At 31.5% G+C, this 24,518-nt stretch overlaps 5 protein-coding genes across 5 annotated transcripts in view; 1 reads left to right on the top strand and 4 right to left on the bottom strand.

Annotated features, from left to right (window-relative positions):
- Positions 1 to 319: 319 nt before the first annotated feature.
- Positions 320 to 3,423, top strand: LOC102591104 (DNA-directed RNA polymerase III subunit RPC10-like). Its single transcript, XM_006345750.2, has 4 exons — positions 320 to 426; positions 2,106 to 2,249; positions 2,342 to 2,432; positions 3,020 to 3,423. The coding sequence occupies exons 2-4, from the start codon at positions 2,136 to 2,138 to the stop codon at positions 3,148 to 3,150; spliced, it is 336 nt and encodes a 111-aa protein (XP_006345812.1). The 5' UTR covers positions 320 to 426; positions 2,106 to 2,135; the 3' UTR covers positions 3,151 to 3,423.
- Positions 3,424 to 8,620: 5,197 nt separating this feature from the next.
- LOC102590748 (probable aminopyrimidine aminohydrolase, mitochondrial) lies at positions 8,621 to 13,134 on the bottom strand. Its single transcript, XM_006345749.2, has 6 exons — positions 12,813 to 13,134; positions 11,561 to 11,669; positions 10,608 to 10,892; positions 9,968 to 10,493; positions 9,591 to 9,857; positions 8,621 to 9,336 (listed from the first exon to the last, which is right to left on the bottom strand). The coding sequence occupies exons 1-6, from the start codon at positions 13,007 to 13,009 to the stop codon at positions 8,912 to 8,914; spliced, it is 1,809 nt and encodes a 602-aa protein (XP_006345811.1). The 5' UTR covers positions 13,010 to 13,134; the 3' UTR covers positions 8,621 to 8,911.
- A 1,314-nt stretch (positions 13,135 to 14,448) lies between these two features.
- On the bottom strand, positions 14,449 to 17,706 carry LOC102590400 (uncharacterized). Its single transcript, XM_006345748.2, has 2 exons — positions 17,412 to 17,706; positions 14,449 to 16,277 (listed from the first exon to the last, which is right to left on the bottom strand). The coding sequence occupies exons 1-2, from the start codon at positions 17,518 to 17,520 to the stop codon at positions 14,683 to 14,685; spliced, it is 1,704 nt and encodes a 567-aa protein (XP_006345810.1). The 5' UTR covers positions 17,521 to 17,706; the 3' UTR covers positions 14,449 to 14,682.
- A 1,828-nt stretch (positions 17,707 to 19,534) lies between these two features.
- On the bottom strand, positions 19,535 to 22,115 carry LOC102591105 (uncharacterized). Its single transcript, XM_006345929.2, has 4 exons — positions 21,861 to 22,115; positions 21,010 to 21,554; positions 20,215 to 20,497; positions 19,535 to 19,546 (listed from the first exon to the last, which is right to left on the bottom strand). Exons 1-4 carry the CDS (start codon positions 22,113 to 22,115, stop codon positions 19,535 to 19,537), a joined length of 1,095 nt encoding a protein of 364 aa, XP_006345991.2.
- Positions 22,116 to 23,005: 890 nt separating this feature from the next.
- Positions 23,006 to 24,518, bottom strand: part of LOC102590749 (cysteine-rich repeat secretory protein 39-like) — a 2,416-nt gene continuing 903 nt past the window's right edge. The window contains exons 2-4 of the mRNA XM_006345928.2: positions 23,634 to 23,940; positions 23,355 to 23,474; positions 23,006 to 23,271 (exon numbers count right to left, since the gene is read on the bottom strand). Coding sequence (XP_006345990.2) covers positions 23,261 to 23,271; positions 23,355 to 23,474; positions 23,634 to 23,940 — 438 coding nt within the window. The 3' untranslated portion in view covers positions 23,006 to 23,260. The remainder of the gene's footprint in view (positions 23,272 to 23,354; positions 23,475 to 23,633; positions 23,941 to 24,518) is intronic.

The raw sequence follows: 24,518 nt of genomic DNA, 5'->3' as shown, positions 1-24,518 counted from the left end.
AGATGATTCATTACAATGCAAGTATTAATAATTATTTTTATAGTTCAAACATGTGATTTATAAGTCGTCGAAAATCAACTTCATAATTTATAATTATGCATTATTATATCTAAGAATATTTTGAGTTAATATAATCTAATTTCACTTTTATCGTGTTTTTAAAAAATAATCATTGTTACAATTCAACTACCATAATATAGTTTCATGATAATAAAATTATTTCAATTTGTCACAGACGGATTTCTCGGTTATAAAAAAAAAAAAATTATTTCAATTTGCTCAAATATAATAAAGTATAATTACAATACTGTCCCTTTTCTCAAAACCTCACACTATCTTCTCCCCTAAAAGGCTAAAACCCTCAATTTCCTTATTCTCTGCCCAACTCCTAAAACGGAGACAAAGACTGATCTTCAGAGTCTTGAGGTAATTTTCTTCACTTTAATAGCTTCTTTCTCAATTCTCACTGCTAGTAAATAATCAAATTGAGTATTTTTATTGGTCATGTTGAATCAAGAATCGATTTTTTGTCCATATTTGTTGTCACTGTGCTAAAATTCATGTATATGATGAGCAAAAGTCTATTTTTTTCTATTTTATTTACTTTTTTAGCTTGAGTTCAAACCCCATATGCTAATTTTTTCGAGAAACCAAGGGTAGGGATGGCAATGGGGTGGGGCGGGTGGGTTAAAAATTACAAATTTAACTCAGCGGGGCAGGGGCGGGTTGAAGTCTTTGTGGGTTAATGCGGTTTTGCATCGCACCGGCCCCACTCCGCCCCATTGCCATCCCTAACAAAGGGATATAAAAGTCTTAGTTGTTAGGTAATCCAAACATGTTCATAGGCGAAGCGAGGAGTTGAAGTTTATGGGTTTTGAACTTGCCATCGAACGTGTAGCTCGTCTTAGTTCATGGGTTAAATTTGAATGTTTACACATATTTAATAGATTTTCTAAATGAGTTACTCGAGCCAAAGGTCTAGGAAACAACATCTCTACTTTCACAAGGTAAGGTTTGTGTACGCCTCACCCTCCCTAGACTCCACTTGTGGAATTACATTGGATATGTTGTGAATAGATTTTCTAATATATATGCAAGATTTAAGCCTAAGTTACTTGATTCGTACGATCCCATAGCTGATGATCAAGCTCCTCCCTTGAACATGTTGAGTTGCGTGTACCATCTTGTCTAAAAGTTTAAACCTTTAGGGAGGTATAGTTCTATTTATTTAGTTCACTACTTCCTTGATTAGTTGTATTATTCCGAGCAATTCACCAACTTGAGGAATTTTCTTAGTCCACTGGATGAAGAATCGATTTTTGTCCATATTGGTGGCCACATTGCTAAAAGTCACGTGTATGATGAGCAAAGTCTAAATTTTCTCTTTTTTTTTTGTTTTCTTGTTTAACTTGAACTCTGAACCCCATATGCTGATTTTTTTCAAGAAACCAAAAGATATAGAAATCTTAGTTGTTAGGTACCATAATATGTTGAACTGTGTGTACCATCTGGTTGAAAAGTTTAACTTTTAGGGAGGTATAGTTCTATTTATTTAGTTCAGTGCTTCCATTTTCTCAGTTATGTTGTTCTGAGCAATCACCAAAATTTGGCCCTTTAAATCGAGAATTGTCAAAGGGGTGGATTTAGGTGGGTGATGAACAAAGCCCAAATCTTTTCTCTGTTTTTTTACCTTATTCAGCTCGACTACCAAACCCCATGTACTTATTTTTTTCAAGAGATATGGAAGTTCAAGTGATTCGTGTTGAACTGTGGGACCATCTTAAAAGCTTAAATATAGTAAGAGATATGACAGTTTTATTTACTCCATCTGCTTCATTTTATATGAAGGTTTTTTATTGGACGGAGAGTTTAGGTTGTTTATTTGACTAATATATTATGTTAGTAATGGAAAATGTCACAAAAATTTAAAGTATTTTGAAAGCTGGCTAAATAGATTGGTTCAAACATTTTGGAACATCTAAAATGAAAAGAGTATCATTTAAGTTCAGAAGGATGTAGTATTTATTTTAGGTGATCCTTGAACCTCTCGGTGCGCTCTGACTCTGTGTAGAGTGATCTAAAAGACAGGACTTTTATTTATTTAGGACTTCGCAATAAAACAAAGCTAGCTGCAGATGGAAGTTTGCCCAGACTGTGGAATGTTGTTGCAATACGAGTTGCCTCATATGGACCGTCCAGCCAGATTCTTTTGCCCTGCATGCCCTTTCGTATGTAACTTAGAGAACCGGGTAAGATAACTAGAGAACTTATCATTGGGTCCTTTTGTTATCCCATATCCGTTCAGTAAGTTTATTTTTTTCTTTGTTTCATGGTTTGATAGCTGAAGATGAAGAAAAGGCAGCCTTTGGTTAAGAAACAAATGGATCCAGTGATTTCGACAGAAGACATGGATAATGCTTCGACTGCTGAAGGTCTTAGCACTTTCTCTACTTATAGTTTCTTGGTTTTATCATGATTTGCTGCCACTGCTTACACTTTTACGATCTAAGAATTAGTTGTTCTATGAGTTAGTAATGTTACATCTAAAATTACTAACCAAATTATTGCCAAACTTTTTTGAAGAACCTTCAGAGTAAAAGTAGTTAGAGAAGAAAGTTAATACATTTATAATTTCACAAGGATGTTAGATGACGTAAGTATCTTCTTATTTCTCATAGCTATTGTCTTGAACATGCCAAAAGTTTGAATTATTGTTCCAATAATTGGTTGTCCATCGAGTTTAATGTGTTTTAGAACGTAGATATAACTGTCTCCTTGGCCATATATTTGATGTTTCCGTTATACTAAGATCTATTCTCTCAATTAGTTTGTAATTGAGTTTAATGTGTGCATACGAAAAGCATAAGCTGTGTTTTTTAGACCACATCAACTACATCTCAATCCCAGACAAGTTGGAGTCGAATCCTCAAATGTTGTGTTTTTTATACAACTCGCAAAATTTAGAGCTAATATAAGTCTTTTTTCTTACCCTTTTTACTGTTTTATTCGCTCTTGGCAGTTCCGTGTCCGGCTTGTGGTTACAGGGAAGCTGCATATTATCAAGTGCAGATAAGGTCAGCAGATGAGCCTATGACTACATTTTACAAATGCAAGAACAAGATGTGTGGAAACAATTGGAGAGAAGACTGAAATGGTTTTAAGAAACAACTGTGTATTCTTCAATAGTTTCTTGGTACCATTTCTCGGTTTGTGCGTATCATCCTAGCACAGGCAGGGGACATGTTGATCTTGTCTGTATCGTTCCAATTTTATTGGATGTCCATAGAGGGACCTGTATTCTGCAAAAGTTGTGTACTCTTTAAGTCCAAGCTTTGGTCCCCAAGAACCTAATTTGAACTTGTTATGAAATTCTGTCATAGTGATATTACAAGGTGCTGATTGTGGTGCTTCATCTTTTGTCTATTGCCAATTTTTCTTTGAGATAGAGTTACTCGGTACTTGTGCAAAAAGTGTCTTAGCAAGGGCAAAATAGGAGATGATTTCTTTCTATTTGTCTAAGCTTAGTGGATGGAGTTCCTTGATACTTGTTTGGTGAAAGCTAATAGATACCTTTGAAATTAGCCGAGGTGCATTCAAGTTAGTTCCGATATTATAGTTATAGAAAAAAAAAAAAAGTGCAAAAAGATTGTGACACGCTTGGATAAGAGTTCCATACATAACACAAGAGAGATGTTGGCATATAAGTAAACATGTCATGTATTAAAATCGTGTGTTTAGACCCAGAGATTCGACTATAAAAACAAGTGCGGTATAGAAAATCATACTACTTTTTAGATATAATTATTTTTTTCAAAGTTTGCCACACAATAGGTGTAGGGTTCGATTCTCATTAATCCCATCGAATCGAAAAAAATGAATAAAATGTTAGCTCGTGAATTCTCATTTCAATTAATTAGGGACTTTGATGATTAATCTAATTAATTAAGCTTGTGGTATTGACGAGTCATTAACCAATAGAAAATTATCAATTGATTGAAAATGATTTATTCTTTTTCTTGTTTTTATTTGTTTGTTTAAATTAATCCCTTTTAGTTTTTGTACACTTGTACTAATCTTTTTGCTAATTGTGACACGTACACCAACTAATTAAATTAATCATGATTAATTATTTGACTTTTTTGGTAATGAGACAACAAAAATTGAGAGGTAAACAATAATCTTTTGTTTTTTTCCTTTAATTAATCTCTTTTACTTATTATACTATTTTTTCTGTTAATCGTGACACGTAAATGAACTAATTAAATTAATCATGATTAATTATTTGAGTTTCCACTAAACTTTTTGTAATGACACGACCAAAACTGGATAGGTAAACCATAATCATTATCTTAATTATCCTAAATTATGGCCACGATAATTAGGATTTTACCTAGAACATGATTAAAATAATAAAGGACGTTACTATATAGAAATCCATGAAAATATTCCCTTTTTTGTATCTATAAAATATCCTTTATTTTTTGTCTTCCTAAAATTATCAAAGCACTATTAAAACAATTATTTTTAAAAAAAAAACTAGTAAATACTTTTATATTATGAATTATTTACTACATCTTCATTCGTTAAGTTATTTTTCAACTCGTATTCAATCGGTATTTATATTAAAGCTCAATTAAATTTGCATTGCATACTATACGCCAGAGTCGAACCCAGGATTTGAATACTTCGGGTGCATCAAATATTATCTCTAAGCTAAATTTAAAATAAAAATTACAAAATAGCACTCTAGCTGGATTTGAACCCTAGTCTCGCGGGTGGTTCCTTAACCTTCTACGTATGGATGCACTGTTAATTGTATCCTAATTTCTGTCAGTTTCTCAAGATAGATATACATATATACACATTATTTTTCCCGAAATTAACGGATGCACGTGCACCCCACCGAACAAGGTGGGTCCGCCTCTGCTATACGCCTCATGTTTTGGGACGACGCTCCCAATAACAAAAACAAGAACTCAAACACAAGACCTTATGAGGGAATCCAATCATCCCATTACAGTCCACGTTTATTAACTATCCTATATTTTATAGATACAAAATTATAAATCTAGTGAGTGAGTTCTTATTATCAAAACCTTAAAGTAATTAATTGAGCCACAATAATCAAAAACTACTTTATTATATTGTTGTTGAGCCACAATAATCAAAAACTACTTTATTATATTGTTGTTGAGCCACAATAATCAAAAACTACTTTATTATATTGTTGTTGAGCCACAATAATCAAAAACTACTTTATTATATTGTTGTTGAGCCACAATAATCAAAAACTACTTTATTATATTGTTGTTGAGCCACAATAATCAAAAACTACTTTATTATATTGTTGTTGAGCCACAATAATCAAAAACTACTTTATTATATTGTTGTTGAGCCACAATAATCAAAAACTACTTTATTATATTGTTGTTGAGCCACAATAATCAAAAACTACTTTATTATATTGTTGTTGAGCCACAATAATCAAAAACTACTTTATTATATTGTTGTTGAGCCACAATAATCAAAAACTACTTTATTATATTGTTGTTGAGCCACAATAATCAAAAACTACTTTATTATATTGTTGTTGAGCCACAATAATCAAAAACTACTTTATTATATTGTTGTTGAGCCACAATAATCAAAAACTACTTTATTATATTGTTGTTGAGCCACAACAATTTACTTCATTTTTTTTGCTATTAGGGTTATATATATTTATTAATTTATTGGACCATTAGGGTTACATAAAACTCATATTATTAATTGCATTGACAAAAAAAAAACTAGATAATAACTTTCTCAAACTAAGGGGGTGAGTGAAACAAACATTTTTTCTTTCAAAATTACAAGAAATTAAAGATACAAGATTGCTCTATGCATTTAAAAGATACTAAACAAAACAAAAAAAAAAAACTTGACCTCCCAAATCAAAACTAAACTTAATTAGGGAGTGAAAAATAAAGCAAAAATTAAAAACAAAAATAAATTAAAATAAGTTCTAAATCATTAAAAAAATTAAATGAAGCCAAGCATCAGACTTGCCTAAGAGTGCAAATTCTTCAATATTTCATCTTCCTTCTCTTGTTCTTGATTCTTTCATCTTCACATAACTTTCTGGTAAATAAACATGAAAAAATAATGATATTTAATAACTTCTAACATTTCCATCATAAACTTAAAAAGAGATTATTTTTAAAAAATCTATAAACAAAAAATATAGTAAGATTTTTTTTAAAAAAATGAAGAAAGAACAAGAAGAAGATGAGATAAGGGTTTGAGTAGCAAAATGGTGGAATATTTATAAGAGAAAATTCCAAGTAATAAAGGTGTTTTATTATTTTATTTTATTTTATTTTAAATTTTGTGGTGGAATACAATGAAAGCACATAAATAAATACATGCATACTATATGCCAACTGGATACCTAACAAATTAAGTGATAAGATTAAAAATATTTTAATAATAAAGGGTCTGTGTCACATGCATATTGTTTATATTTGTTAATAATAATGGTGTTCGAGTAAGTTTGAGCATACCTCGACTACATATTTCATTAGATTTTAATTATTGTCTATCAATAATCACATAAATATTAAATAACTATGTTTAAGCTTTTTAATTATTTTACTGAATATCTGCTATCTCTAATCAATATAAATATCGAATAACTTTGGTAAATAAAACCTATACAGGTGCATAGATCACTTAATTTCTCACTAGTTTGATATTTAATGTTCAATTCGATAAATTTATTTTCACATTGAGTAAAGTTCATTAGAGGGAACTTATTAGAATTTTTTTGTTCACAGGCTCAAATTCAAAATCTTTAATTAAAAAACAATTGAATCATATTTATCTCAACATAGTCGATCAATAATTTATTTTCCAATATATCTCATAGAATATCTTATAAATAAAAATACAAACTTAAGGTTAAGTGGGTATCTGAGGAAGCCAATATAAAAGAAAAGACAGAAAAACAAAACTTTGGCCTACTCAGATCAACTTTTAAAATTTTAAAAAAGTATAATTATATTTTATTTTAGATTTTCATGAATTATTACTTGCTGAAAAAATGTGATTTAGGAAGATGCTTAATATTTATTGAATTCTTCTATAGTTCGATATTTTTATATCGATCATTATCCATAATAATATTAACGGTAACAATTATTCTTTTTACATTGATTTTTTATAACATATTATATTATATGTTCTCTATAATAATAATGAATTATACTATATTAAGATAAAAGATGTTAAATATACAGAAGTTTGACAATAATAATAATTACTTTTTTTTTTGGATTTTTATGATTTATTATTAGTGGGGAAAATAATAATGAAAATATTTGAGATGGTCATCAATTATATTTGGTCCTGGTCTTGGTCTTGGTGGTGGGGGATTCAATTATGAACTTATATTATACAAATAATTATTTTTGTGGGGTCCTAACCCACCCACTCACCCCCATGTAGGATAATCAAAGATTCAAATCAGAGAAGAATCTTAAATCCACTAAACAATAATACAAGATTGGACAATTCACAATGACTTTTTAGGCCAAACATAATTAAATTTCATTAATTGTTTACCTTATGACAATTGACTAACTATATTTTCTTTCATACTAAATTCCCACTTCTCAAAACAAAACAAAACAAAAAATTAAACTATTTAAATATAACACACTACAAAAAAAGAGAGGATATTTAATGACAATAGATCTTCTTCTAATGATAATATTTATTGTCGTAAGAATATTTTGATGATAATTGAGTTAATGACATTATTTTTAGAACTCACTAAAATCTTTAGTAACATTTATATAGAGTGTTAGTTATAAGTACTTATATTATATTGATATAACAATAATTATATTATTGCCACAAAATTATTGTTTGGTTTGTTGTAGTGACATGAAACCCACCAAATTATGATTTTTCATCAGAAGATTGTTTTTCTTTTGACTCCTATATTATTATTATTATTATGAAAATAATTATGTTTAACCGTACATTTTCTTTTTTCTAGGTGGGGGCATAGAGCTTTTGAATTGGTTCACAAAGTGGGCTTGGCGGCTGATGAATTTGAGAGTTTAATTTCACAAAATACTTACTCACCAATTGGTATTTACATCGAACTAAACAATACGTTATTAAAATAATAGTAAGAATATATATCATTTAAGTATACTTGAGTAGCAAATACATGTACAAACGATACATGTTTTGCATTCAATGATTTGATATGAAAGTGAAAGTCGACCTTAACCAAGATCCGAAGATGTTAATAAGTTTACTAGAAGGATTAAATCCTAAATGATCATTAAAAAAATATACTAATAGATGAACCTCGAGTACTCGATTGAAGACTCAAATCATTCATAGTTATTGTGATTGACTTAGAGTAATGAGGCTAGTCTCCCCCCTCCCCGTGTGTGTAGGTGGAGGTGGAGGTGGAGGTGAGGGGTCCTCAACTACTACGCCTCAATCTCAAACGAGAAAAAAAAAAAAAAAAGGTTAACAATACAAAAAGGCAAAAACAATAACTAGATGATTGAATGTATAGAATGTATTATGCATTAACAATAGTAGTTGTTCTTAATAGTTGCAGAACCAAAAACAAAGCTATGAAACTAAAAATGTATACAACTCAAATCAATCACTGCCTTTTCTTGTATACTTAACAACAAGTATATATCTGTAACAACCATGTATGTAACACTTGAGCAATATTGTTGAAACACCAGCTTCCTCATGACGATTCAACGAATCAAAGATTTACACTTCTGAAGAGATGGTCTTGTAAAAAAGAGTTGATTCTGTGGACTGCAATAGAACTTGTATGTATGATGATCTACTACCACTATGTATGAATTTCTGTACGTCCTAATTAACACGACTAATCTGTGTATATCGATCCCTGTATGAACATGTGAATCTCAGCCCAGCTAGAAACAGTATATAGAACACCAGAGAGTTTGTTCCAACTAGTTGAGTCTTTCTTAGCATAAGTCTTCTGTTTCTCAATGATGCCACGATACAGCGGAATGAAAGAAACACCAAAATGATTCCCAACTCTCATCAGGTTTGGGCTTGGATTAATCACAATGCCAATATCTGCTTGCAGCAAGCAAAGCAAATCACTCACTGTATCCCCAATGTGAACAGTCAGGTTCTTTTTGTCATCGTTGTAGTTGTTTAAAACTTCACTGAAGGTTTGAACCTTGTCAAAGGGGCCTTCAACTTTACTAACAATTACACCAGTGGATAGATTTTCTTCAAATATAAACTCATTCGCGTGCACATGCACAACATCCAAACCATCTGTTCACAACAAGGCAAAAAAGGAAAGATTTTTAGAGAGGTTGTCAACCTCAAGTTAAAAGGTATGGTGCTCGGACTCTCCAAAAATGTTGTCGCACCCATGTTAGATCCTCCAAAACTACACTACTTTTGGAGGATCCGACACACACCTATCGACATTATTAAGAGTCTGAGAAACTTTAGCAGAATACTATGTTGTCTAACCAAAATATAATCATAGGCCATATGTTTCAATAAAATCTACAAGAAAGTACCTGATGAAAAGGCAGACCTTATAAGGTCACTGCACCAACAACAGGAGAGGGCATGAATGTCTGCATTCAACTGTTCATTTTTTATTATGCTCTGGAAAAAGTTTTTACAACCATCCTGGAGAACCATCAGCTCACCAACTCGCTTTATCCCGTCAAGTCTCAGACCTCTCAGTACTCCAGATTCACTCACCCTTGTATTAGCTCTTTTCTCAAAATCTGAAAGCTGCTCAAGTGCTTTATGCAGCCTTTCATAATCAAGTTTTTCAGCTGTGAAGTAGGAAAAAATTCTTCGAAATCAAATTCATTTCAACTGCAGTGGCAATATCCTACCATTGCAAGGCTGAAACAACAGCAAAATAACAAGAATGAATGTCTACCTTTTTCATGAGTGAGCAACAGTGTGTCTATGCATTGCTCATATTCGTCGGTATAGTCCTTACAGATATCGTCCCATGTACTATTAAGAACTTCTGACAATAGTCGAACAACTTGATTCTCTGGTTGGCTCTCTGGTTGATTCTCTGGTTGGCTCTCTGGTTGGCTCTCAGGTTGATTCTCTGGTTGGCTCTCAGGTTGGTTCTCTGGTTGATTTTCTGGTTGGTTCTCTGGTTGATTTTCATCAGATTTTGGTGCTGATACAATTGTCATTTCTGCCAAGATGGCTGAAGAATCAATAACCGAGCATGTTGAATCAAACTTAAAGAATATCACAAGCCGTTCTTCATCAAGATTGTGCTCTCTTGATATAGGGATGACAGATTTCTGATCAAGTGGCTGCCCTAACAGGAACCCCACTTCAATTTTCATTGCCCTTTCATAAAGCTTCTCAACGATGCTGAGCTCGTGGCTTGTCAAAGTGATGCTTAGTTTGTCCAACAAGTTCTCATTTTTCTTAGCCAATTCCTGTATTCAGAAAATATAAGTGAGCCAGTGCAGTAAAAGTGTGCTACATTATGTTATATCTTAAACCAGCTGAATTCAGCAGTATGACAAGGAAGGTACAGACAAGCCACAAACCTCCAAACTTTCAGAAGCATAATTTCGAATGATTATCCTATATTGATGAGTTGGATTTCCCTGAAGAAACACCAGAAGCTCCTTACCAAGGTTGGCATAAAGCCTAAGGCAAGGAATCATAGCACCAAAGATATAAGCTGGCAACTTGGTTCTCTCAAACTCTGTTTCAAATTTTTCAGCGCATACTCCTTCAATCTTTCCTGAGGCTGTAGCCTTTAAGAACTCTGTGAACTTGAGTGTTATGGGGTTGAGAGTGCACTTCTTGCCAATATCAGCATCCCACTCCTAAAAGTGATTCATGATTTATGAAAGAAAATGAGAAATTTAAAGGTTAGCACTTCAAAAGTGGTGTCATAAGAAAAAGAGATAAATGATCAAAAACACACCTGAAATATCATGTTTTTGTGAGTTTTCTACCCGAACTATCATATGTTCGTTTTTCCTATCTGAACTATCACTAATAATCAGTCCTATACCCATTGTTGACCTAGTTTAAGCTCGTGTTTTCGTCTTCCTCTCTTCTAATCATCCTCACTTTCCTTATTTCCACTATATTTCTTCCGGATTCTTCGACAATCTTACTTATATGCTCCTCAAGACATCTTATGTGCCTAGTAAGCCCTCTTCTTAGAACACATTCTAAATGGACTACAATATGCCATCCTGTTGTGTGCAATTGCTTATAGATTTTTCTAGGAATTTAAGCTTTGCATGTCAAGAGTACTAGTTAGACTAGATGCAAAACTATGAAATTCTAAGCAGCAAATATAAAGATGCTGATAGCAACTTAAGTTGGGATTTGGGCTGAAATCTAAAATTAAGATTTACATTGAACTTCGCTTACTATAATAGCCTAATATTATATTTAATAAGCAGCAAGCAAGCAATGATAAACAAGTTTATGACGAGAAATAGAACTAACAGTGAACAAGAGAAAGAACATTATATCTCACTTGAAGAAACGAGTCTTGAACCTTGAATTCTCTAGTGGCAATCCTCTGCAAGTCACGAAGGGCGTACTTTGCATCATCATCATCAGTATACTTTTCTGCAGCTTCATATCTGCAACACATTTTTGGTGTTTCTTAACTTTCCATGAACTTCATAGACAGAACAAAAATATCAACCAACTTATACATAGGTAAAACAAGTTCATTCACAACCAAAAACTCAAACATTTATCAGCACCAATATGGAGGAACCAAAACCAACTAGACCCAAAAATCCTGCATCATATTATGACAAGAAAGATCAAGATAACATTTCCAATGATAATTTTCCAAGATTATCTAAAAGAGATCCCAAAAACCAATAATCTACCCCCAAAGTAACCATTCGACACTCGGAAAAAAAAAGATGGCGGACCATAATTTGATTATTTCTTGCATATTCTCATTGGAAACGAAATCAACCATTTATGTCTCAATCCTAAATTTGTTAGCATCCACTTTATAACTCCTCTAAATTCATCCTGCTCTCACAAAGTCCATTGCATTTCGACACTTAATAGTTTGATTCTGCTCTATTATGTCGTAAATTAGCAGCAAACACCATTGCATGGATAGCTATACAACATTAAAGATTAAAGGTTAAAAAGAAGAGCACCCTCTGTTCAAAACATTTCCCACTGAATGAACTTCAACTAACATTTCAAGATATGTATATCATTTCACTATTTTGATTTAAGAAATGTATATCATTTCAATAAATGTATATCATTTCACTATTTTCAACATAACTACTTTATCTGCAGTTACCAAAAATGGAAACTGTCACACTAACAGAAACTCTAAAAACCCAATCAATAACCGAAAAATGGCAGAACAGATTAAGCCTAACAAGAACAAAAAGACTACTCACTCAGACTCAGTCCCAAGATTCAAACTGAAAAACTATAACTTACATTACAAGAAATGTATATCATTCCACCATTTTCATTCAAGAATAACAGCAACTTAACTACTATATCTGCAGTTACACGAAAATGGTCAAAAACACACCTAAACTATAACATTTTCGTAAGTTACCTAATATCAACTATCCAAAATTCCATTTTCGCGCCTATTGTCAATTGAAAACAAATATTTGGCCAACTCAGCATCAAGTTGTATTTTTTACCATTAACTCAAAAACCAATCAACCCAACTCAATTCACCTCCAAATTACGAAAAAACAACAAATTGGGACTAAGTAAAGAACTCTTACGCTTTAGCAAATGCTTTGTAGTAGTAATTATCTTGACCTAAGAAACTCAGAAATGTATCATTTTCTAGAGTCCCAGAAGCTAAACAAACAACGAACGGTGTGTACAGAGCAAGTCTTGCCACTTTCTTGAACTTGTACCAACATATTCTTGATACATACATTGCTTCTTCTCTGGGTATATTCATATCTGACTCCATTATTGAAACAATGGAGAAAAATGGTGTTCTTGAAATGAAAAAAATGCAAAAACCCAGAAAGGGTTTTGTGGGTGATCAAGAAAAAATGGAACTTGGAGGAAAAAATGGAGGTTCTTGAACTTTTGATTTTGCTGTACTGAGTATTCTTTTTTGGAATTTGGAGATTTGATGGACTATATATATATAGTAAGGGGATGCTGATAATGACAAAAAGGTCGAGGGGTATAAGAGTAAAAAATAACAAAAAAATTCCTCCGTCTCAAAATAAGTGTATTTTTTTTCACCTGGAGACTTAATTTAACTAATTTTAAAGTTCTAATTTTTATTTTTAAAGGAAAGATAATAGATGTATTTTTTTTTATGTTAATATGATGAAAAAATGTGTTAAAATGCTGGTTAAAATTTAGATAGTTTAAATTTCGAAAAGTGAAAAGACGAAAAAGTTAATGAGGGTATTTTAGTACACACGAGAAAATTATGTAATTTCTTTCGATTTGAATATGCCTAGGTATTGGTGATAGTCAAAATGTGTGTGAGTTGATCTGTATATCACTTTATGATAATATTTGAATGAAATTCATTGTGAATGGAAAACGTGAACAAGGTTCGAGTTTTAGTATAAATGAGAAAAGTTATGATGTTTCTTTCAATTCGAATTTGACTAGATATCTGTGATTGTCAGAATGTGTGTATGCTGATCTGTATATCACTTTACGACAATATTTGAATGAAACTATTGTGAATGAAAACGTGAACAAGATTCGAATTTTAGTAGAAAGGAAAACATTATGTTATTTATTATTTTTTAATTTGAATCTGTCTGGGGATTGATGATATTCAGAATGTGTGTACGCTGATCTGTATATCAATTTATGACTTGAATGAAGTCAGATATGATCATGGTTCAGATTTTAGTAAATTTGAAATTGTCTAGATATTGGTGATAGTCAGAATGTGTGTAAGCTGATCTAGATCACTTTACGTTAAAATTTAAATGAAAGTTGTTGTGAATAAAAATCATGAACAAGGTTCGAATTTTAGTAGAAACGAAAAAGTTATGTTATTTCATTCAACTTGAATTTGTCTAAGTATTTAGTGATAGTCAAAATGTGTGTAAGTTGATCTGTATATTACTGCCAAAATAACATTTGAACAAGAACTATTGTGAATGAAAAATGTGAGATTAGATTGTGAAAATATTTACTTTAATTAAATTCTTTTGATTCGAATTAATATTGAAGTAGTGATATTACCTCTTTTTTCATCAGTATTAAGGACATAATTCCTTTTTAGATAAGAAGAACACTATTTAAATTAATACAATTAGAAACTATGATCCCATTATTCTTTTTTTGATATCAATAAATTTCATAAAAGATGAGATCAACAAATAACATAACAATCAACTAGTACTAATTGTGTCATTCTTTTTTGGGATATATATAACAAATTTCACTATATTGTAGTCATTTACTTATAATACATATATCCAAGTTTCTAAGAATTCCAAAACCAATGTTGAAAGACCTATTACTTGATGCGAATATGTGGGTTCAACTGAACCTATTGCTTTCGGATCAATCATGTATACATATGCACAAAAAGGAAAAACGTATAATAAGATCATACTTATTTTGAACTTAGTGACTTTGGATCCTGGATTCGCCTCTGTCTTACCACCTTTCATCCCCGAACCAGTTGTTCTTCTCCTTAGGTCCTGTTGGCCCTGCTTCACCATAAAGTTCAGTTGGAAATAGCTCGACGAGAGTCTCCACTGAAAATCTGAAAAAAGATGGAAGGTGTTTGATTATGTCGTCCACTTCATAACCCGATTTGTACTCAATGGTTGGACCCCATTCCCTCATGTATTGTAACCATGGCGGTTCTACCACAGTTCCTTCTCCAAGATACTCAGCAGCGATGATTCGATACTTACTGCTAGAGTCTACATAGTATTTGCTTTTTGCACAATCATTTCTTGCTCCAATACCAAGTTTTGTATTGCCTTGAAGGTAACATCCAGGATGTGGGAAACTCGCGTGGCCATTTCTTGATGCATATACGACTGACTTATTCCCCTCGATGAACTCCAAATCACGAGCATCAACCCATTCACCACCACTATGTTCTGAGAAGTATACACTACAGAGCTCCCCTGAGAAGTTGCTAATACGAAGAGTATAATGCTCCCAATCACAAACATGTTCGCCTACTTTATTCAGGGAAAGATTTATCAAGCCTACTTTGAGTGTAGCTGGTCCATTGAAGGGGCAAAATATCCACATTGCAATATCAGTGAACGTTCCTCCTTCAGCCGGTTTAACATGAACATAGAGCTCCGCGGTCTCAATTTTACCACATTTCACAGTCTGTCTATTTTCAACATCTTTATTAGGCAAATCAAGCCAGTATTTCCCATCATTTCGTCCACCTGCAGGCAAGTTTGAGCCTTTCGCGTCAATAGCAATACCATTGTCCTTACCATCTTTAAATAGAAGAGCTCCGTTTGAGAAAAACCATGGAACGGATGAGGGCAAGTAAATTTCATCAGGATGGAAGTAAACAGTAGGTCCATAGTGCTTGATGAGTGCATGGACCTGCTCAAGATTAGGCATTGCCTGTAGAGACGAGTCGAAATTCTTCAAACATGCAACTGTGAGTTCATCGCCTTTAGTGAAGCTCGTACTGCAGAAGAACGTCCCGACTGAAACCCCTCTACATAACATGCCCCTCTTGCAAGGTCTAGTTTTCCAAACTTGAAATTGCCTCTTTGCAAAAAATGAATTTGCACTAAAAACAACTTCACAAGTCTCACAACTCTCTGTAAGATCAGCGCGGACACATCTAACTTCATCAAGATTCGGTTCATTAGGCTCAGCAGTAGCCACAAAGCCCATTGCTTTATAACCAACTGGTGCATTTGGAAGCCAAATGTAACCAACTTCCTTATAAAGAGTGTTTGCGTTATAAACTAAAGTGTAGTTCATTGGCTTTGCAAGAGCAGGAAGCTTGGAAGCTGCATCTTGAAGTAATTTTTTCGGCTTCAAACCTTTGACAGCAAGAACATAGCCTGTTATGTTCTTCTCACCATCTGGCTGACAATAGTGGCCAACGATCGAAAATCCTTGTGGAATTTCATCTGGCCTGTAGAATGAAACTGATTTTGATTTGCCAAACAATGGACTACAACTCCAAATTTTCTTAAACTTGGTGATTTGAACAGCTTCAATTTCACCTAGGCAAATTTTTCCTTGAGCAAATCCTTTACCTACACAAAGACAATATGAGAAATCATGCTTGATCCCTACTATGTTTCCCGGACTCTTCAATTATGCGGACAAGTGCATGTTGGATCCTCCGAAAGTAGTGCGTTTTTTGAGAATTGCAGACGAATGTGGCAATAATTTTTTGAGAGTTCGAGCAATATAGCTTGATACATACAATGTGGTCGGCCATATAAATACTCACTGAGTTCACTTGAGAGAGATTATTGCCACATGAAAATGTGAACTTTACAACAACTACGCCTAAATCTCAAACAAGTTGGATTGGCTATATGAACCCACGTCGATCATATTTCTCTTTAAAACTATCTCAAGCCAATATCATACAAAGTAAAAATACTACTACTAGAAGTGATTTTCTACTGGCATAAAAATGAGAACTTCGTTAACAAATACACCTTCTGTTTCAATTTGTTTGTCTTACTTTCATTTTCAGTCCATTAAAAAAAAGTACCTCTTTCCGTTTTTGGCAACTCTAAAATTCAAAATTTTCTGTATGACATATATAAAACCACAAGGTAAATATAGTATATTCTACATATCTTCAATTTAGGACCACACAACTCAAAAATCTCAAGTATTTATTTTCTTAAACTTCGTGTCAAATTGAAACGGACGTAGTAAATCAATTCTTCATTTTTAGCTCAAATCAACCAGAGAGAGAGAGAAAGAGAGAGTCAACTGAACTACATATTCTTTCCACATAAGAATGTGAACTTTACAACAACAATGCCTCAATTTCAAATAAGTTGGGGTTAGCTATATGAACGTCATGATTTTTCATTGTAAATTAACCCAAGACTAAATTATAACAACAATTACATATCCCGTCTAATTTCACAAGTGGAGTCCGGGATGAGTAACTATACACAGACCTTACCTATTCCTCTTAGAGATAAACTGTTTCTGATAGACACTCGGCTTAAAAGGGGTAAATTACAAATACTAGAATATATTCTCAACTAGCATAAAAATGTGAACTTTAGTAACAAATAGATAATTACATTCATTTTTAGACCAAGTCAACCATAAAACAAATTAAACTGACAAAGTCCACTGAGAACAAAATACAGATCTTGTGTTATCTCTTTAACATAAAAAAACAAAAACAGAAATACCTTGAGGCCATTGTGGAATTGGTGAAGGCAAAGTAAAGCTCTGTGGTTCAATTTCATCATAGTTGTAATCAGTGAAACTGTCCCAACAGCAACAATCACTCCCAAACATTTCTTCTTTAACAAAAAAATCAAGAAAACAGAAAATCAAGATTTTGCTTTTAAGCTGACTAGAAAAGTAAAAATACTTTGAAATCAAGAAACTTGGACAAGTACAAAAACAGCACTATTTTCTCTAATTTTTTGTATTAAATATAGGAGTTATTAGGAAAGAATCAATCTTTATGAAAATATTTAGAGAAAAAAAAAGTTGAGTATAAGAAGAGAGCAATAATACAGGAAAGACAGAGAAAAAGAGAATGTGATACTGATGGCTGTTGTTCATTGGCAATTAGATTGTTTCTTTTCTCTTTTTCTTGATTTTATTACTCCATCCGTCTCAATTTATGTGTCACATTTTAGATTTCGAGACTTAAACAAGTTTGTCTTTGACTGTAATTTTTTTCATATATGTCAATTATTGTGAGTTATAATGTATTTTATGTAGTTTACAAATATATAATTTCATTTAAAAAATTTGAAGATCTCATATGCAAATTCCAGGTCAAACTTATACGATTTGACTCTTAAAAAACGAAATGTGTTGCATAAATTGTGAAAGAGGGAGTAGTTAAAATCATTTTGGTTAACTATCATTGTTTCTTTTATTTTTAGTTTTCCGCTCGATATTCGGTACTCACTTTGGACTTCAACTATTTCAGATTAATGCCATAAGTTCTACCTTGTAGGTAAAACATTTCTTACCAAAGTTTGATTTGAGTTAAACCATTTATTGTGGAAAAAGAAAACATGATTGAGACATGATATTTTATTTTATTTTTTTGCTAACAAGAAAGGTTTTTAATTTTATATTCTCTTACTTGCCGTCACAAACTAGTTAAAAAGAAGGATATTGACTTATTCCACTAGGATATATGTAAAGCATATTCTCCTATACTATAATATGGATTTGTGATAAGATGATTGAGATTTTTTCGTCTTTAATCAGATATTTTTGTTTAAGAAAGAATAACAAAAATTTAATTGAAAGTGTCATCCATATAAATAGGCCCTCTATTGCATAAATTCAGATTTAATCGAACTCCATGAATATAATGTTTCAATTATTGACAAAATTTTAGATATTCTTCTAACAATTATCATAAAAGTTGAAGAACTTCACAAATTATTGGGATAGTTGTACTAGCAAAGATGAGAAAAAGACTACTCATTATTGGTGTCCAATTTTTTCAAATGATAGTGTATATATGAAAATGACTATTTCTTGCTATCTTTATGACTATATATTTGTATTATTATACCTTTGTCTTCAAAAATTCCAATTTGGATCCATTTGCAATCACAATCTTAAATAGGTCAATTTAGTAGTGGGCCATCATATCAACAAGAACTGTTAAAAATTTTAAGGCATAATACATAAATATGTCATTTAACTTGGCTTCAAATCACATTTATGCCCTTCAACTTTGGGTATGCACAAGTAAACACTTAAACTTGTATAAAATTGAACAAATAGACACACACATCCTACATGTCATTTTTTTTCCTACGTGGTATCCTACATGTATTGTGTCATGTAGGACTCATGTGTTTACTTGTTCAACTTTATACAAGTTTAAGTGTCTACTTGTGCATATCCAAAGTTCGAGGACGTAAACATAAAATGAAGCAAAGTTAAAGGGTACATTTATGTATTATGCCAAAATTAAATAACCCAACACATGTGATACATGCATTTGCAAATGAAAATAAATAAAGATAAACAATTCACATTCAAAGAAGTAATAATTGAGTGGATCTATTCTCAATGTTTTTTATTCTAAATCTCGAATTCGAAACTTCTGATTATGAGCAAAGAATTCGTGAAATTTTAAAAAAATAAATCACGATTTAAAAGATTCATTCTGATTAATCTAAAAACCTTATGCGAAAATGTTAGATTACGATCTAAAATTTTGTAACATACTATAAACATTAGAAAACACAAGATCAAAGTCTAACATTATTAAAAAGTGTAATTTTCCGAATATTTTATTTGCACTAACTTTAAAAATATAGCACAAAATTTAAACAGTAACCTAAAAACAACATTTACAAAAATCAAACTGAAAGATTATATTCATCCCACTATGATAGTCCAACAATAATGATAATTAAGAAACAACTCTTGAAGGTACTAATTAGACAAGTAACTACACAAGATTTTATACAACATTTTACATGTACTAAAAGAATGTTGTACTCATGCTGAATTTGTCTCACTAGACCATTTTTTTCTACCTTTATTGCTATTATTAGGAATATTCCTACTACTATTCCCAATATTATTATTATTATTATTATTATTATTATTATTATTATTATTATTATTATTATTATTATTATTATTATTATTATTATTATTATTATTATTATTATTATTATTATTATTATTATTATTATTATTATTATTATTATTATTATTATTATTATTATTATTATTATTATTATTATTATTATTATTATTATTATTATTATTATTATTATTATTATTATTATTATTATTATTATTATTATTATTATTATTATTATTATTATTATTATTATTATTATTATTATTATTATTATTATTATTATTATTATTATTATTATTATTATTATTATTATTATTATTATTATTATTATTATTATTATTATTATTATTATTATTATTATTATTATTATTATTATTATCATCATCATCGTTGTTACTGTTTGCTCCGCAAACAATTCTAAACTCAATACCATACGCATTTCCAAAGCAAGAAAACAACCCTCCTCCATCGGAATTTCGTCGTGCATGTCCTCCGTTTATCGCCTGCATTTGCGTCGCGATCGTCTCTTTCCTCAATTTCTCCCTATTTGACGATAATAACCCTTTTGCATACGCTTCCTCTGCTGTTAAATCCTCTAATATTAGTGAGCTCTCTCCATCTTCCATTTCCTTTGATTTTTTGGTCTCCACTTCTTGTCGTGGCTCGGGTTGTACTGTCGATAGTAATTGTTGGTACCTGATAAAAATATAATTAAATAATTAAAAGTGTACGTTCTAAGTATTTAATCTTGTTAAACAAGATGATTATTATACAATTCAATATGATATATGAGTAGACATAAATCCTAAATTAATCAAATCGAATGGTTCGGATTATTTGCATCATATGGCCTTTCTTGTGCCACTATCTAGATAATATGAGACATAATTTAAATAGTAGCCTCTGAAAAGGCCATTTGTGTAAATGCTCCTCATGTCCACCAATTATCAAATTCACACATGATTGCATAGAAATAGAGCTCATTGGCCATTTTTGGCTGTATTTAGAAAATAACCTTTGTCATGAAATATCATATTCCACAAATCTTCTTGACATTGTCTTAATAATGACTATTTTTAAACTACATGACTGAAAAGTGGCTATCTTTTAAATTTTACCCCATGATTGGCCCATTAAAGGTCAAAGATTTCAAAATATGCTCCACATGACTTAAAGTATAAGATGATCACACAGTTTAATAACAATACCTTTTAGCGGCTATCTCAGCTGCTACAATAGAAGCTGAAGGGCCAACATCCGAACATAACTCCGAACCATTTACCATTGAACCATTACAAATGGAGCCACCTTTGATAGGAAATTCGTCATTATTAACCTCGGAATACCCTAAACTCATAGATCTCCATAGTTGTACCTTTTCATTTAGTTCCCTTTGTTTATCATCATCAATAACTTCTTGATAATTTTCACTCATTTTCTTGTCCAAAATGTCCCTATAATCCAATGAAGAAGGGTCTATAATTTCTTTACAAATTAATGGCATACTTCTCATAGAACTTTCAATAATAGCCACTCCCATGTTGAGAATTCCTTGTGGATTTCCAGAGGGCCTTCTAATTTGTAAAGCAACAAATCTTTTTCCATTTAATGAATTTTGGAAATTAACACAAGGGTTAATTAAATTGTTTAATTGAACATTAATTGTACCAACTAAAACATCTCTAAACCAAGAAACAGTGTAAATTTCAACATGGACTGCTGAATTCTCTGAATATAAGAACTCCTCATTGACCTGTTAATTAAAAAAAGTATTAGAATTGAAAATTTTATACAAATAATAGGCAAAAATAATAATAATCTTTAAATGATAATATGATAAAGGGTGTTCAAATATTGCTTTAGGTTACACATTGAAATTCTAAGGGTGACATTCTTGATTTTTTTTTTTTCCGAATCCCCTTAAATTAAGAGAAAATTCTAGTGCATGTATATTGCTTTAGGTCACACGTTGAAATTCTTGAATCCCTTCGTTTGAATTCCTGACTCTGACATTGAATTTAAAGAGTATATATATGTATATGTATTTAACGTGAAAAACCTTGAAGGAGAACTTGTCATTCCACGTAGGGTTATTGTGACCGTCATTATCAACTTTTGTGCTTCTTTTTCTATTGGGATTGATCCATGTGAGAGCATAAGTTCTTAGAGATTTTGAAACAGGAGCTAAATCTTGGGCAGAAATGAGAGTAATTTCAAGAATGTGGCTATTATTATTATTTGGTGAAGGTTGATAAGAGAGAGAGGAGGATTGTGGGGTAGGGATGACAAGGTTGGTGGTGGTTGTGGGGTCCATTGTTGTGTTATTGTCGCCGTTTGTGGCGGCGACGAGGAGGAGGAGATGGTGGTGGAGATTGGCAATGGCATCAAGACAGAAGGAGGAGGAAATAATGTGTGTGTGTGTGTGAGTTTTGTTTGAGTTATTTTGCATGCATGGTTGCTAATTTTAGGGAGATTTTTTAGGGTTTTTTGTTGGTGTGTTTTGGATCATTTTAGTGTTCATGGTCAACCTTTGTTCATTGGTCAAATCATTTTTTTTATTTAGTCTGTGTTCGATATTTGTTTTGAGGTTTTGGTTTTGGATAATTCAAAATTTGCACAAAGTCGTGAGTCTTGTTAAAAAGGGAAGCTTCCAACTAAGATTTTTTAAGACTTTTTAGGGATCGAATATGAGATCTTTTAGTTAGTTATCTCTGTTTTGGTCTCTCATTTGATGTCAGTATCCCTTTTGGGGTTCCGGCCTAATTAATTTGAGTTGTGTAAGATTCATTGAAAAGGGAAAGCGCTCCATACAATAATTTGTTTTATTTCATGGCCTCAAACCTGAGATCCATTAATTATCTCTTTTTGGTGCTTGATGTCCCCTTTAGGGCTTCGACCTAACCAATTCAGATTTGTACTGTGTAAGACTCATTAAAAGAGAAAACACTTCATATATGCCAAAGTAAATTTCATTCATTAGGCTTAAATCTGAGATCCTCTAATTATCTATTTTTGGTTTCTCATCTGATGCCTAGTACTTGTTTTGAAGCTCTGGCTGGACTGATTCGGGTTTTCGGCTCATAAGGCTTATTAAAAGAGAAAGTGTTTCATGTTTAAAAAAAATCATTCTCAAAACTCGATTCAAGACCACTTATTAATGGTGGAAGGAAGATATTCATATAAACCATCACAATTTTTCCATATCAAACTAATGAATTTAACTTATACATATGGAGAGACGAAATCAATTAAAGAGGAAAAACGCAAAAACTAAAACTTGCACTACATCCATTTGTTACATGAAATTATTTAGTACAATTACACATCTAAAAAATTTAAGAAGAAATTGAATAAAGAATTTATACAAATAGATACTCCTATATAATAAGAGAATTATTGAGGGAGAAGATAAAGTTTCTCTACTGTTTAATTAAATTCAAACCTACTTTCCATCTTTGTTCACCAATAATCTGCAGCAAATAAAATAATCAAAGTTTATTTTTAATTAAAATAAGTGCAAATAAATACTATATATATATAAATTAAAGCTTACCATCATCCTTTTTGCCACAAGACTTCAAGAAATAATAAACTACACCTAACAAAATGGTTGCCATTATTCCTCCAACTACAATTGCTGCCAATTTCTGTTTACCATTCCCATATCCTTTGCCTGTCAAGAAAAAAATAAAATATATATATATATATATATATATATAGTTGAATTTTTTTAATATATTTGTGTACGATAAATATTTTATCAGAACATGAGTAAAGTAGCGCGAAACATTATTATAAAACCTTGTAAAGACAAATTGAGTAGATAAATTACCTTCATCTAGGTCATGACTAGAAATCTTATTATTATCATAGCTATAACTCAAATAACATCCATCCAAATAAATTTCTCCAACTAAAGAATATGAACATTCATCATGAACAATTTGCACTGCTTTGTTCACACATTCACCACAATCACAACCACCTAAATTACCAACACATTGTGCCATGACATGAACTTTCCCAATACTCAAATCACAAAATCCATTTCCATTTATTCCACAACTCTTAATTTCATCAAATGCATTGCTCATTTCCTCCGAAAAACTACGCGATTTCTCCCTTTTCTTGCTACAGACCTGGAGGTGGCAAAATCAACTCATTTATAGATAACTCATTCGATCGATAAAAATTAAACATGTTAGGATACACTTTGTTGACTTAACCTAATAGATTGGACTCAAAATAATCTATCAAATTATTAGGTCAAATAAGTCAAGGTAGAAATAGTGCATCCACTTGTCACTTTTTGGTCATGTCTTTAAATAATAGTCATTATTTTGGAGTTTCAAATCACATCGATAAAACTCTCGGATAATGACTATTTTTCTATTACAATTATTGAAAAATGGTTATTTATGAATTTAAACAGGTCAAGATACAACTTAAACCCAATTTTTTGAAGGAAAAAAAAAACTTTTTTCAATCAAACATCATCAATCATAGAAAAAGCTCTTTCATTTTTTTTCTCAATAAACTAAAATATTCTTTTCCAAAGACTGGAAAAAAATCATTTCACCATATTTTAAAAACAAATTCCACCTAAGAATTATGTAAATTTAAAGAACTTTAAACTAATAATTCAAGATTTTTTTTTATTATCTTTCACATTTTTTAAAATTTAAAAGGAGGGGGGGGGGGGGGTCGGGCCATGTTG

Source organism: Solanum tuberosum, unplaced genomic scaffold (genome assembly GCF_000226075.1).
Source record: "Solanum tuberosum cultivar DM 1-3 516 R44 unplaced genomic scaffold, SolTub_3.0 scf00072, whole genome shotgun sequence".
Taxonomy (NCBI): Eukaryota; Viridiplantae; Streptophyta; class Magnoliopsida; order Solanales; family Solanaceae; genus Solanum; species Solanum tuberosum.
The sequence above is the reverse complement of the archived record's forward strand: the minus strand, read 5'-3'. Positions and strand labels throughout refer to the sequence as shown.